General features: G+C 54.2%; 1 protein-coding gene across 3 annotated transcripts in view; it reads right to left on the bottom strand.

The window, feature by feature from the left end:
• Positions 1 to 12,166, bottom strand: part of ACSF3 (acyl-CoA synthetase family member 3) — a 63,536-nt gene that overhangs the window by 25,222 nt on the left and 26,148 nt on the right. For all 3 annotated transcript variants that reach the window (XM_074913398.1, XM_074913397.1, XM_074913400.1), the window contains one exon: positions 2,339 to 2,465. In XM_074913398.1, the coding sequence (XP_074769499.1) occupies positions 2,339 to 2,465 (127 nt within the window). The remainder of the gene's footprint in view (positions 1 to 2,338; positions 2,466 to 12,166) is intronic.

Genomic DNA, 12,166 nt, shown 5'->3' with positions numbered 1-12,166 from the left:
TGGTGGGGACAGGCAGGGCGAGTGAGGGGTGATGGGGCACACTCACGGCACCGCCAGCTAAATGAGGCTTGGGAAAAAAAATAGCCCTATTGACCCGACGTCTGCGAGACGGAGCAAGCGGTCAGGAGAGGAGCGAAAGGAAAGAAAGGCAGAGAGTGGGGGAACGGGATGGGGAAGAGAGTTAAAAGCCTGCTGTCCTCCCTAGGCAGCGGTGGGGGATGTCGGGGAGGCAGCATGGCCAGGGGTCTGCTGCTGGCTGGGCACCCCCAACCCAGCCCAAACCCCTCACGCCTGTCTCCACGCCCCCCCCCGCCCTTTATTCTCGCTCTGAGTTTTGCTCAGCTAGCGAAAGGGTTAAGTTTAATTTATACTGATTTCTATTTAATATCATTCTCTCCCCGTAGGAGCCGGCAGCTGTGAGCTGATTGTACTCTCTCATTATGCAGTCTGTATCACTAATGGCCTGTGACAAAGGCATGCCATCTTCCCGGCCTTACCCCCGAGAGCCAATTAAACACACATACTCCCTTCCTGTTTGCAGCGCATTACAATGAAATTAAACTGAATTTCAAAATCATTTTCTCCTAAAGACATCTCTTTGCAATAATTAATGCATGCTATTCCTTTGCATCTGAAATATTCATCAGGAGTGTTGACTAAAAAAATTTTTAAAGCTGATTGCCCTGCACCCTGCACATCGCCTGACGATGCTCCGGTCCCAGCCCGCGGTACTCGCCCGGGATGGGGACCCGTGGTGACACTGCCAGCAGGGCAGCGCCGCGCCTGCTTCGGGATAACAATAATAATAAATCACAGCTTCTTCAAGAACCGTAAATAAATAAGATTACGCAGAAGGCATCAGAAATCCAGCCTGAGTCCTGCCTCGACGGCGCTGCTCACACACAGCAGAGAGGGCAATGGGGAGGTGTTAAGGCTGGGCAGAGACGAGCCAGCCCGCGCTGCTGCACTGGCAAGATGAACCAGCGGTCGGGCTCGGGGCAGGCAGAGAGACCCCGCTGCCTGTATCCACCCCGGTGCCCAGGGGGCTCCCCGCGGGCGGCGGGGGCAGCAGGAAGGTGGGCACACCGATACCGACCGGCAGCTGGGCTGGAGCCTCCCTCCCTATTTAATCCAAACCGCAGAACGGCGCCGGGGGACGGGAACCTCTGAGGGAGGAGGTGTCTGACCGCGCCGTGCACAGAGCGGGAGGCGGCAGTTGGAGCACATCACTTATTCATGGCCTGTCACATCTATCCCCTTCGAGAAAGGTCTTCAGCCTGGTATCCTCTTGAATTTATCCCACGTGAGGAGCAGGATTAGGCTTAAAAGTTCTCCTCCAAAAACTTGCCCTCCCAGCCAGAGTAGGGACTGGCCCAAAGGAAGCTGCTGCTATCACAGGCTACCAGGATCTTTTTTCTCTTTGCAAATATTTGATAAAACCTCCCAAGGCTCACAGAGGACCCACCCGCAATAGGTATTATTATCACTGAGGTATTATCTTCCGGTGAGATTTGATTTGAAAGAAGCAAATACCAGACGTCTCCCCATCCCTGGAAACATTTTTGTTACAGAAACTTTTCCTGCTCTTGAAAAGCAAAGGCAAATCCTGAGAAAACCCAGAAAAAGAAACATTTCCTTTGCATTTCCATAACTTATCATGTAAAAATAAAATGAGCCTTGGTTTCAAATTAAAAAGTCTGTTTGGAAGGCTCAGACTTTTCACTTTAAAAAAATGTTCTGGCAATTTCAAAACCCCTTCCTGAACCGCTCCCCCACTGAAGACACCCGCTGTGATTCTCCCCCAGAAAGTTCAGCGCTCCATCCATTAGTACTTTCTGACAAATGACGACTCCTTGACAAGCTCCCTCGTGACGCCGGTGGCCAAGCCCACGACCCCAGCCCACCCCTCGCGGCCGCGCTGCCCGTGCTCCTGCCTTCGACCCTACACACCTTGTCTTCAAACACTCAGCCGTGAGCAGGACAAACTCCCCCGCGGACACCGCGCCGAGAGGGGCAGCAGGACGGACCCAGCCCCTCGGAGCTGACAAAGCCCCCGTGTAAATTAAGCCAAAACCCTCCCATTTGCAAAATTTAATCCCCAGAAATCATTAAGCACCCGTATATTATACTTACAAGCAAGCAACCCCAAACCACCCATTTCTTGGCTGGCTAATTATGACCAACGCAAGCGAAGCCCGGCCCTGAGCCCGGTGTTTGGAAGCGTGGCCAGCCCGCACCCCCAGCCAGGCTGTGACCCCCCATCTCCAAACCCCCCCCAGCAGCCGGAGAACCCCGGGAGCCAGCCCGGAGCTGTTGCCCTCCTCTCCCCCCGCGGTACCTGTTTTAAACCAGCCGTCGGGGGTGAAGGCGTTTGCTGTTTCTCTGGGTCTGTTCCAGTACTCGCGGAAGACGGAGGGTCCCTTCACGAGCAGTTCCCCCTCTTGGCCCTCGAGACCCGGTGTCACCTAGGACAAGCACACAGGGAATGCACCCCGGGGAGCGGCTGCATCGCCCCCGCCGTCTGTCCCCCGCAGTGGGGACAAGCAGGACCCACGCCGTGTGCCCTCCCAGCCTTCACCACCCTCCGACGCAGCCCGCCCACCGGCAGGACCACTTTCCTCAGGTGAAGGACTCGCCTGAGTGCCTTTGATGCTCAAAACCACTGAAAATACACATCTGTGTTAGCTGAAAAGAACTGCCACCCTGGAACTGCAGTCCAGGCAGGCTGACACCTTCCAGCTGCTGGCAGAGGGGAGGGCTCGCACGTAAACGTGTGGGAAACGCTCTTGGAAAAAGGTCTGGAAATACTCTTGGGAAAGGGATGGTCCTTTCTGAGCCCTGGGTGGCCTGATGCAGACCAGCTTCACAAGAGCTCTCTGCACCCTGCTCCCACCACAGCACCCACCAGCCTCTGTCAGGGGCAGGGTCTGGAGCACAGGTCTGCTGGGGAGCGGCTGGGGGAACTGGGGGGGTTCAGTCTGGAGCAGAGGAGGCTGAGGGGAGACCTCCTGACCCTCTGCAACTCCCTGCCAGGAGGGGGCAGAGAGGGGGGATGAGTCTCTGGAGCCAAGGCCCCAGCGCCAGGCCCCGAGGGAATGGCCTCAAGCTGCCCAGGGCAGGGTCAGGCTGGCTCTGAGGAAGGATTTCTGTGCAGAAGGGGCTGTTGGGCGTTGGAATGGGCTGCCCAGGGCAGGGGGGAGTCCCCGGGATCCCTGGGGGGGTTGAAGAGTCGGGCTGAGCCAGCGCTGAGGGATCTGGGGGAGTTGGGAACGGTCAGGGGGAGGGTCATGGTTGGGCTGGAGGAGCTGCAAGGACTTTTCCAAACCAGGTGATTCTGGGATTCTCCCAGGGAACAATTTGGGAAATTCCCCCATCCCTACTTGCTGCGCTCAGAGCCTCAGCACGGTGGGGGGAGCGGGATGCTGGGGGGGCACCAGTAGAGACGGCATGTTGTGCGATCTCCAGGCACCCTGATGAGGGCACCCACCCGCTCAGGGAGCCCCTCTCCCATCTCCCTGGGTGAGCCTGCCCTTCCCCTCGGGGGATGGATGGAAGCAGGGCACACAGGCTGCCTCCTGAAAGACCCACGCCTCCCTGAGCGCTGCTGCCCTCCAGGTCTGTTCATCTCATACATCTGGCAGCGCCAGCAGCAGCGAGCTGAAGGGGTGAGTCCATGGCTTGGCCACCAAAACAGCAGCCCCGGGGGACACCGGCCACCAGCCACATCCTAGAGGCGCTGGATTTGCAGCGTCCTCAGGGACAAGGACCATCCTCCTGCCCGCCGCAGCCGGGCGATGCAGGGGACGAGGCGCTCCCGTGACCGTGCCATGCTGCTGCCTGCTCTGTTGATAGATAGAAAACTTCGCTTTCCGAAACTGTCAATCTAACACTTCTTTTTTTTTCCTGAGGAGGTGGCAGGAAACACCATCTGATTTGTTCTCAGGGACACGCAGCTCCTTTCAGGCTCACTGGAAGGCAATGGTTGTAGTGACAACTCGGTACCCTGCAAACCTGCACAGGCAGGTTTTCTATGGCAACAAAACAAATATCCTGCTGTTATGGAAACTGGAGAATCGCAGGAAGGTCACAGGCTTGCCTGACGGTATCTCATCTCCCCTGCACATACATCGCTTTGTAATTATAAGGACGCAGACCGGCTAAGAGATGAGGCACTAGAGAGGCACGAACATCGCACCGCTCGTGGGACCGTGTTAACCTGAAGCCCTTTGCGGGGAAGATGTGCAAAGCCGCTGCTGGGACGGAAAGTCACCGCGAGATGTGCTTGTACACGCAGCTCCATCCCTTCGCAGGGAACAGCCTGGGAACAGGAACTCCCAGCCACTTGTACTCGAGCTGCCGCGACACGGACCAGATCCATCTGGGACCCCCGAAAGTCAGCGGTGCCAGAAACGCAGCCGCGAGGGAAAGCAGTAATAGCAGAAGTGGAGCGCCGGGCAGAATCCCAGGGCAGGGCAGGCTTTGTGCCTCTGCGCAGCCTTTGATGGAAACAAAGCTTCTCTAATGGAAAATGCTTAGAAAGCTGCTTTTAAGGCACAATCTTTTAAGTAATTTCTTCCCGATGTCTTGGAAGATGGGGTGACACAAGGATCTGTGGACACACAGCCCAGGCACTTCTACAGAACTGCCTAAAAACCTCTGTGTGTCACAGGCTGGGCTGAGCCCCAGAGCCCTGGCTCTGCATCATCTCAACTGCCTGGAAGATGCTGCAGGAGAAAAAGGTGGTTAATGCTGATGACAGGAGTTTGGCTGAAAGATGGCAAGGTGAGGATGGTGCTGGATGAGTTCTCTCCAGAGGATCTGAAAGAGGGAGCCTGAACACCAGACTATCCACAAGCTGAGAAACCTGAGGTCCAGGAGAGCCCAGGGCCAAACCTGCCCGGACCTGAGGCAGCAAAAGGGAAAGAGGCACAAAGCCCATGTAGGGGGACGTGGTGGGTGACGCAGGGGACAAGGAGGGTCTCCGTGCTGCTACAAAGGCTGCGTGTGGTTTCACAGTGCAGCTCTTCCTTCTCACTCCTTTTGCCACCGGTCCAGCCGTGGCATCATAAAACAAGCAACTTCCCTGCACAACCCAGTGTCACCAGTTTTCCCAGTTCCAGTTCTGCCCATCTTGGGGGTAACCCAGCCCTTACACCGCTGCCAGCAACACCTCCCCTCCCGGGGGGCAACTCCACGCCGCTCACCTCCCTGCAAACCCCGCTGGGTCCCATCCGCCCCAGCTCAGGTACAGACACTGACTACCAAAACTGCCCTCACACCGCAGGCGTTTCAGTTACCACTGCGAGTACCTCCGAAGTCAATCCCTTTAGCTGTCGGGCTGCTTCCGACTCCTCCGAAAGGGCTGGGGAGTGGGTGGCGGAGGTAAGGATGGCGGGGACCTGCGAACAGTTGCCTGAGCTTCATCTACAGATCCTGCCAGAGTTTGTCTTCTGCTTGTCGGCGCTGAAGGCAAGAACGGGAGTAAATCTGGCTACTACAAACGCCTTCAGCCTCAGCCTGCCTGGCTGAGCCCTGCCCCGCACAGGCACTGCCACTCCACCTCCACAGCCCGCTCAGAGCAGCAGAGCTGCCCCTGGGACCAATCCTGCACAGTGTTTACCTGTGCGCTGCGATGTCTTGTGTGAATCAAGCCTTGAACCCGCTCCAAATTTCTTGTCATATCAACTCAAATTTTGGCAGCGGCTCAACCCACATCTTATCTCGAGCAGAGCTCCTTGGCAGCAGGCACCTCCCTGTTGTGTAATTTAATGATGTTACGGCTGGCTTGCAAACAGTAAAACAGAAAGGCCGTGACGTTATCTTAATAGGATTTTGCTTGCTGAACTCTGAATGTCACTGGCACTGCTCCCCAGCGTAGCAGAGGGGACGCAAACCACCCCAGCGCCAGCAGCTTCTGCTGCTCGCACACAGCATCAATTAAAATTCAAGGTTCAAGGCATTTATCTCCTACAACCCCTTGCATCTGATCCCTGCTAAAATCCCACGTGCACCAAGCTAGCTGGCTGCTAACCCGCTCCGAACGCGGGGTTTTTGCAGCAGCAGCGTGTTTGTTTTCTTCCTCCATCAAATCTCAGCGGCCCCCGTTGCCGATGCACCAGATCGACGTCGCGAGGAGCTGCTGAAAGCCTCAGCGTGCTAATTGCGCAGATATCCTCCTCTCCTAGTGCCGTATTTTAATACACGTTTCAACTGCTTTCATGCATTCGAGGGACTTTAACACCCAGGCACAGCGTGCCCCCAAAGGTTGCTGGTTGATAGCTTTCTGCTGTAAAACCGAGCCGGCGAGCTGCGCTGGGCCAGCCGGCAAACTAGATAAGATTACATTTTCCACGCCTGAAAAGAAAAGGTTGTAATAAATCCTTCGAAGGACTAAATCTGGTTGATTATAAAATGCATATTTTCCCTGCTTCCATTTTACCTCTTTATTAGGAGGAAGCGAGGGCGGTTTGTAAATAGCTGGGAATCCCCGCCTGGCACGAGGCCCTGGGATTTGTTCAAAGTGGCCATTTGTTTTCTTGCGGTCTCCGATAGACGCTGCCCCGCGCTCCGCCGGGACCTGCGGGAGAGGAGCTTGTAATGGACTTTAAAGGAATTAGGGGCTTTTATGGAGGTTGGCTCAGAGCGGCGTGACTCTCGCTGGGAAGCAGGGGAGGCACTGCGGATTCCTAAGCAGAAACATGTGGAAAACACAGAGCGAAAGCTGGAACGCGAGGTGTGGAAGGGGAGGGAATCACTTGTGAGCGGGCTGATGGAATCAGAAGGAGGCAGACAAGCTTTCAGGAGAAGAAAACAAACACCTTCTTCAGGTTGCAAGCAGGTTTTAGGGGGACACATTTAGCTTCTGCCAGACCCCTCCTTCCCCTTGTGGTCCTGCAAATAACCTGAACCTCTTTCCTGGGTGGGTACCAAAGGCTGCGGATCAGAGCATCTTCTCTGGAAGGGACCTAAAAGGGATCTCACAACTCTTGCACCCCAGAGCACGAGGCAGCACATTCGCAGAGCAGTTTGGGGATGGGGTGGAGTGGAGCGGGGTGGAGGGCGTCTTATGGCCCTCCAGATCTCATATCATTCTCCTTTTACTCTCCCCTACTTACACTTCCACCCCGGGGACCCCGCTCCCCCTCCTACCCGCCCCAGCTCACATTCCGACTCCTGCACAGTCCATACTCCACAAAAAACCATTTGCCCACAGCCAACTGCACTCCTGCAGCTCCCACCACCCTGGGATGAACAGGGAGAGCAGCCCGGGGTGCGCAGGGGCTGGGCACCATCACTGACACAACCAAGAAAAGCAAAAGCATTTACATTCGTGGGGAGGAAGGAAATGTTCTGCAGCCCTGCCTCCTCTGCCACAGCCCTACTGCGCTGCTCGGCTTGGAAGTGCTTGGCACTTTTCCCCACCTTGTAAATAAGTGATTACTGTGATGAAAATAATTAAGCAACCTAGCCTTTTAAGTGACTAATAGAAGGCAATAATTTATATGTGTGAGGTTTATGGAAGTGATGGAGGCCTTTTAGCAGTTCTCGCTGAGGAACTTTTTTTCTGTTTTGGGTCTTTGGGGGTTTTTTAAACATATCAGAGCACGGAAAAGAATATAACGAAGCCTAAAGACCTGCAGAGCACGGATGAGACCAGTCACTCACCACTTCAAGATTTTGGTGGCTCTGGGACTGCTGCAATACAGCAAAGCCTTGCGCCAACGTGACACCCAACAGCTCAGCCCCCACTGGGCTGGAGAAACACGGGAGCCCCAGGCTTTGCCCAGACTCTGCTTTTCCAGCCCAGGGGATGACGCTGCATCCAGCCCTGGTGTGGTGGGTGACGAGGGAGGCGAGGACATGCCCACCTGCCTCCTCAAAGGAAGCTGAAGACCAATAATCCGCTTGACAGTGCCTTTTAATCACTGTCTCCCTGGGCCATAGCTGAATGGATGTCCTAGAGGTGTGAGGCTTGCTAAAGCATTACCAAATTCCCAGGCAATCTGAACTCTTGTGCACATTCATAATTAAAAATTCCCTGCTAAGTCGCGTGTTTTTGTAAAAGCATTATCGTTCCTCTGAGCTCCGTGTCCTGCAGCATCCTGCAGAAGGCTAGCAGGAGGCAATTCAGACACAGAACAATTTTCCTCCTGCTGGAAAAAGGCAGATTTCTGCTCCTCGGGGACACAGCAGAGAGAGAGAAAGGAAAAAAAAAAAAAAAAAACCTGACCAAAAACCCCAAGCCCAGACTGTAATCTGCGAGGCCACATTTCACATCTGTTTTTGCAATGTTAACTTTTATAAAAGGGCTGGGAATAACACAATCAATTTACTTTTCATTTTGGAGGGTTATAAATTTAAAAGCAAGGCTGGTGCACAGTGGAGCTGGAACACCGAAACTTATTTTCAAAAAAGCCAACCCTCTACTTACAGCAAATGTTGCTCCACTGAAAACAAAAGTGACTGTATGTATTTTTAGGCAATACTGATTTTTGAAAGTTACCAGACTGATTAACTCCAGATGATCCCAAAAGAACCACAGAAAACAACCCAAGTTTGGGAAAGGTCAGTCCTTCCCGCAGTTGCTCCATGGACCCAAAACTTCTTGATCTATATTAACACCATAAATTAGATGTGTAACACTATTCCAGAAACACCAACCGCTCCCCACGCTGCTGTTCTCATCCCTCTTGTTTGCAGGCTTCAGAAGATAATAAACGAGGCGAGATGTCAGCACATCTTCCCACTCCCTCAGCTCTCTTCATTAGAGAAAGGCTCCTGACATGCCCTCACAAAGCCCGCTCCGATTTTGTGCTCGGGGGCAGGCAGAGGACCAGGCAAGGATTCAATTAGCAGCCCACCTTTGGTTCATTTTTCATAAGCCTCACTTAAAAGTCGAGGTCAGCAAGGCTCTGATGTGCTGTGACTACAGACGATCACGCTGCCCGAGAACCTCTAATTGCTTCCTCGTGCTAAGCTGTCCCCTCCTCCCTTTGGCTGGAAGCGCTCTGGGGCAGAGTCTGTCCCTTTTTCTTCTGGCCTCCATGCTTCAGCATCTCCCCACCATGGCCAGGGCTCTTTGGCCAACATCTCCAAGCCCCAACAGAGGTCCAACAGGCCTATCACGGGTGGAGGCACGCTGTAAGCATGCCGGTTGAACCCACAGCTCAGGACTCAGGGGTGAAGTTGCAAAAATCAGGTAGAAATAAGCACCAGCAACTGTGCTGGCAAGAAACCCGCTTTCATCTCACGGCTCACAACACCAAACGTGAACACTCCAGGCTCCCAGGCTCTCCTGGCACAGGCAAAGATACAGAAAAGGGCTGAAAACCAAAACCAGCCATGAGGGGACCAAAAGGGAACCCACCCACCCTCATGTTGGGAGAACCAAGGCTGCTGGCCTGGTGAAGGGGTCAAGGACACACATCCCAAGTCTTTCCCCTGCTACAAGGAGGAATAAAGGCATAAAACAATAATAAAGAGATGAACAGAGATCTTGCTATGACTAAGGCTAGCTCAAAGGAAACACTCATGGAAAGAGGGTTCTTCTTGACAGATGGATTCAATTTCAGTGTCTGGGATCAAGGCTGCTCCTGTGAGAAGAGAAGTTTTCAGCTGAGAAACAAGGGGACATGGTGCTAGTATAATCTCTGCCTCCACTTTTACTACCAGGAAGAAATAAAATACAGTTATGGCCACAAATAAAAAAAAAAAAATGAGAAGGCAGACAGAAAGAAGGAAGGAGATACAAATACATATGAGAAGGCAATTACTGACCAAGTTGACTAAGGCACTGGATGTGATCAATGAGAAGCAGCTAAAACGTTTATACAGTAACAAAAGCAGCCTGGGCAACAAAGTGGAGAAACTTGAATTATTTGGGCAGGACACAAAACAGGATACAAGGGAGATGAGAGGAACAGGGTGAAACAGAATTCCTAACTGGAAGATACACAACTGCAGCATCCAACACTGCGAGGGATTTGGAAGGAGTTCTTGGAAGAGGCAGAGGCAGATGGAAAACGGGAAAAAAATGCAGCATGAGTTAACCATAGGTGGACTGTGCCAGAAAACCTGAGGACTGATGTTCCAGATACAAGAAAAGCAGCAGATCTGATCGTGGTTTCCTTCAACAACACGTTCCCCACGCTGCCTGCCCGGGAGGCGGCTACTGATGGGAGAGATCATGGGGCTGAAGGCAAGATTCGTGAGGTGGGCAAAGACCCAGGCAGAGGAGATGAAGCCCAGAGCATCCCGCGAGCCTCTGCGGTAGCCAGCCAGCCCCCTCAGCCAGCCTTCAGCTCTCTGCAGCTCAACTTGAATTTCACCCCAAGTCCCAGGTAATGGTTTGACCTTGAATCAGCGACTTGCTGTCCTGACAGAGACATTCTACCAGGCTTCAGAACCACACGGCACGTCCTGCACCTACGGCAGTGAGCTGTAAGGTTCAGCATGGAGAGACCTGGGCGAGGCACCAGCACACAGGGGTGAGGTGCAGCAGGGACAAGAAAACAGATGAAAGATTGTGCCATTGGGAGGAGAGATGTTCTGGAAGTGTAGGAGCAGGGCGGACAAAGAACAATTTTAGGCTGAGGTCTGATCAGAATAGGAAGGGAATAAATCAGGGCGGATGCTTGGGACAGCCAGAGCCAGGAGTGCCGGGGCTAGGCGGTCTCATCCGCACCAGCATGTCGGTACCTGCCCGTTTTCAGGAACACCAGTCACGGCTGGCACGTGCCTGTCTCCAGCCCCAGGAGCTACAGGCAGAAGAGCCAGTACGTGGGCACCAGCTGTTCCAAAGCACCTGTATGGATGAGACAGAGGAGACAGCACGCAAGAGGTACATGTGTAACAGCACCTCCAAGGGGGACCTGGCCCAGAGAGGTGCCAAGTACCCAAATCCACAGCACCCACCCACGGGGGTGCCCAGACCTCGGAGGACACCTGGGAGCTCAGCGGTGACCAAGCACCTCCCCACTGGTTCTCTGGGAGATCTGGGATGACCATGAGCGAGGTGGAGCCATTCCTGGTCCCCTCCACAGGGGCATCAACAGCCAAGACCTCTGGTCATAACAAAGGGTGACGGTGGCAGCCGCCCCCCACGCCCGCAGCCCCGCGGAGGTGCTGGCAACCAGCAGCAAGCTGCTAGCAGATGGCAGAGACGCGGGGGGCACGGGGAGGAGGGGCCACGAGATGCTGGTGGCTTTTGGGAGGGATGGCCGCAGCCGAGCCGGTTCCCATCCAGGACGACAGCTTGCATATGGATAAACAACGAGATAATTACAATCTTTGGGGGCGGGGGCGGGGAGAAAAGCCCATGGCTGCAGTGTCCTCCTGCTGCCAGCTCCTGCAACCCATGCGTCCCGCACGGCTCCCTTCGCAGCCTCATCACGAGAAAATTACTCGCCATAAAAGCCCTGGCTAGAGCACGGCATTAGATACAGCTGTGAAACCATTTATCTATTGATAGACCCCTATTGTCAGGGACTGGGGTTTGGCTTTCGTGCGAGCGAGCAATTTGGAAAAGGGAAAAAAAAAAAAAAAATTCCAGCAAAAATGACAACCCAAAAAACCTACCAACCAACAAACAAACAAATAAAGAAGGAGAGAGACAATACCCGACAGCTTGCAGGGTTTCCAGGCCTCTGCCAGCTGGGAAGCTAAGCGTATGAAATATGCATCGCACCGAACAAAGCAAACCTCAACGTTCAGTGCTGGAGAGCTGTAACCCTTTCCTGTGCGCCGGAGCCAGGCACGGCGAGAGAAGCATCCCCGGGCTGCCAAAAAGTTATGGGGAAAAAAAAAAAAAAGACCAGGAGAAAAAGCACCCAGGGCTGTGGGTAAGGATTACGGAGCCTGCCTATGTGGTCGGACACTCAACAGGCAGCTGCTTAAGGTAGGTTAAAAGTTTAGGGACCGCTTCGGGCGTGAGTGGCTACAGGAGCAAGAGCTGGGATGGCTCCAAGAAGGCAAAGCTGCTGCTGTGCCCCGACATCTGCTCCCACCCCTCCGCTCCCCGGGGAAGCAGTGGAGGAGAAGCCCTTGGAGCGCTCTCTCCGGGGGCCCACGCTCAGCATCGCCACGGTCCTGTGCAGGGAGGAGGTGGGGGACACTGTGCCAGGGCGCTGTGACCCGGACGGGGAGTGCCCACGCTGTCCCAGGCCAG

The sequence above is a fragment of the Athene noctua genome, chromosome 9, assembly GCF_965140245.1.
Source record: "Athene noctua chromosome 9, bAthNoc1.hap1.1, whole genome shotgun sequence".
Taxonomy (NCBI): Eukaryota; Metazoa; Chordata; class Aves; order Strigiformes; family Strigidae; genus Athene; species Athene noctua.
This window is presented reverse-complemented; position numbering and strand designations above follow the sequence as displayed.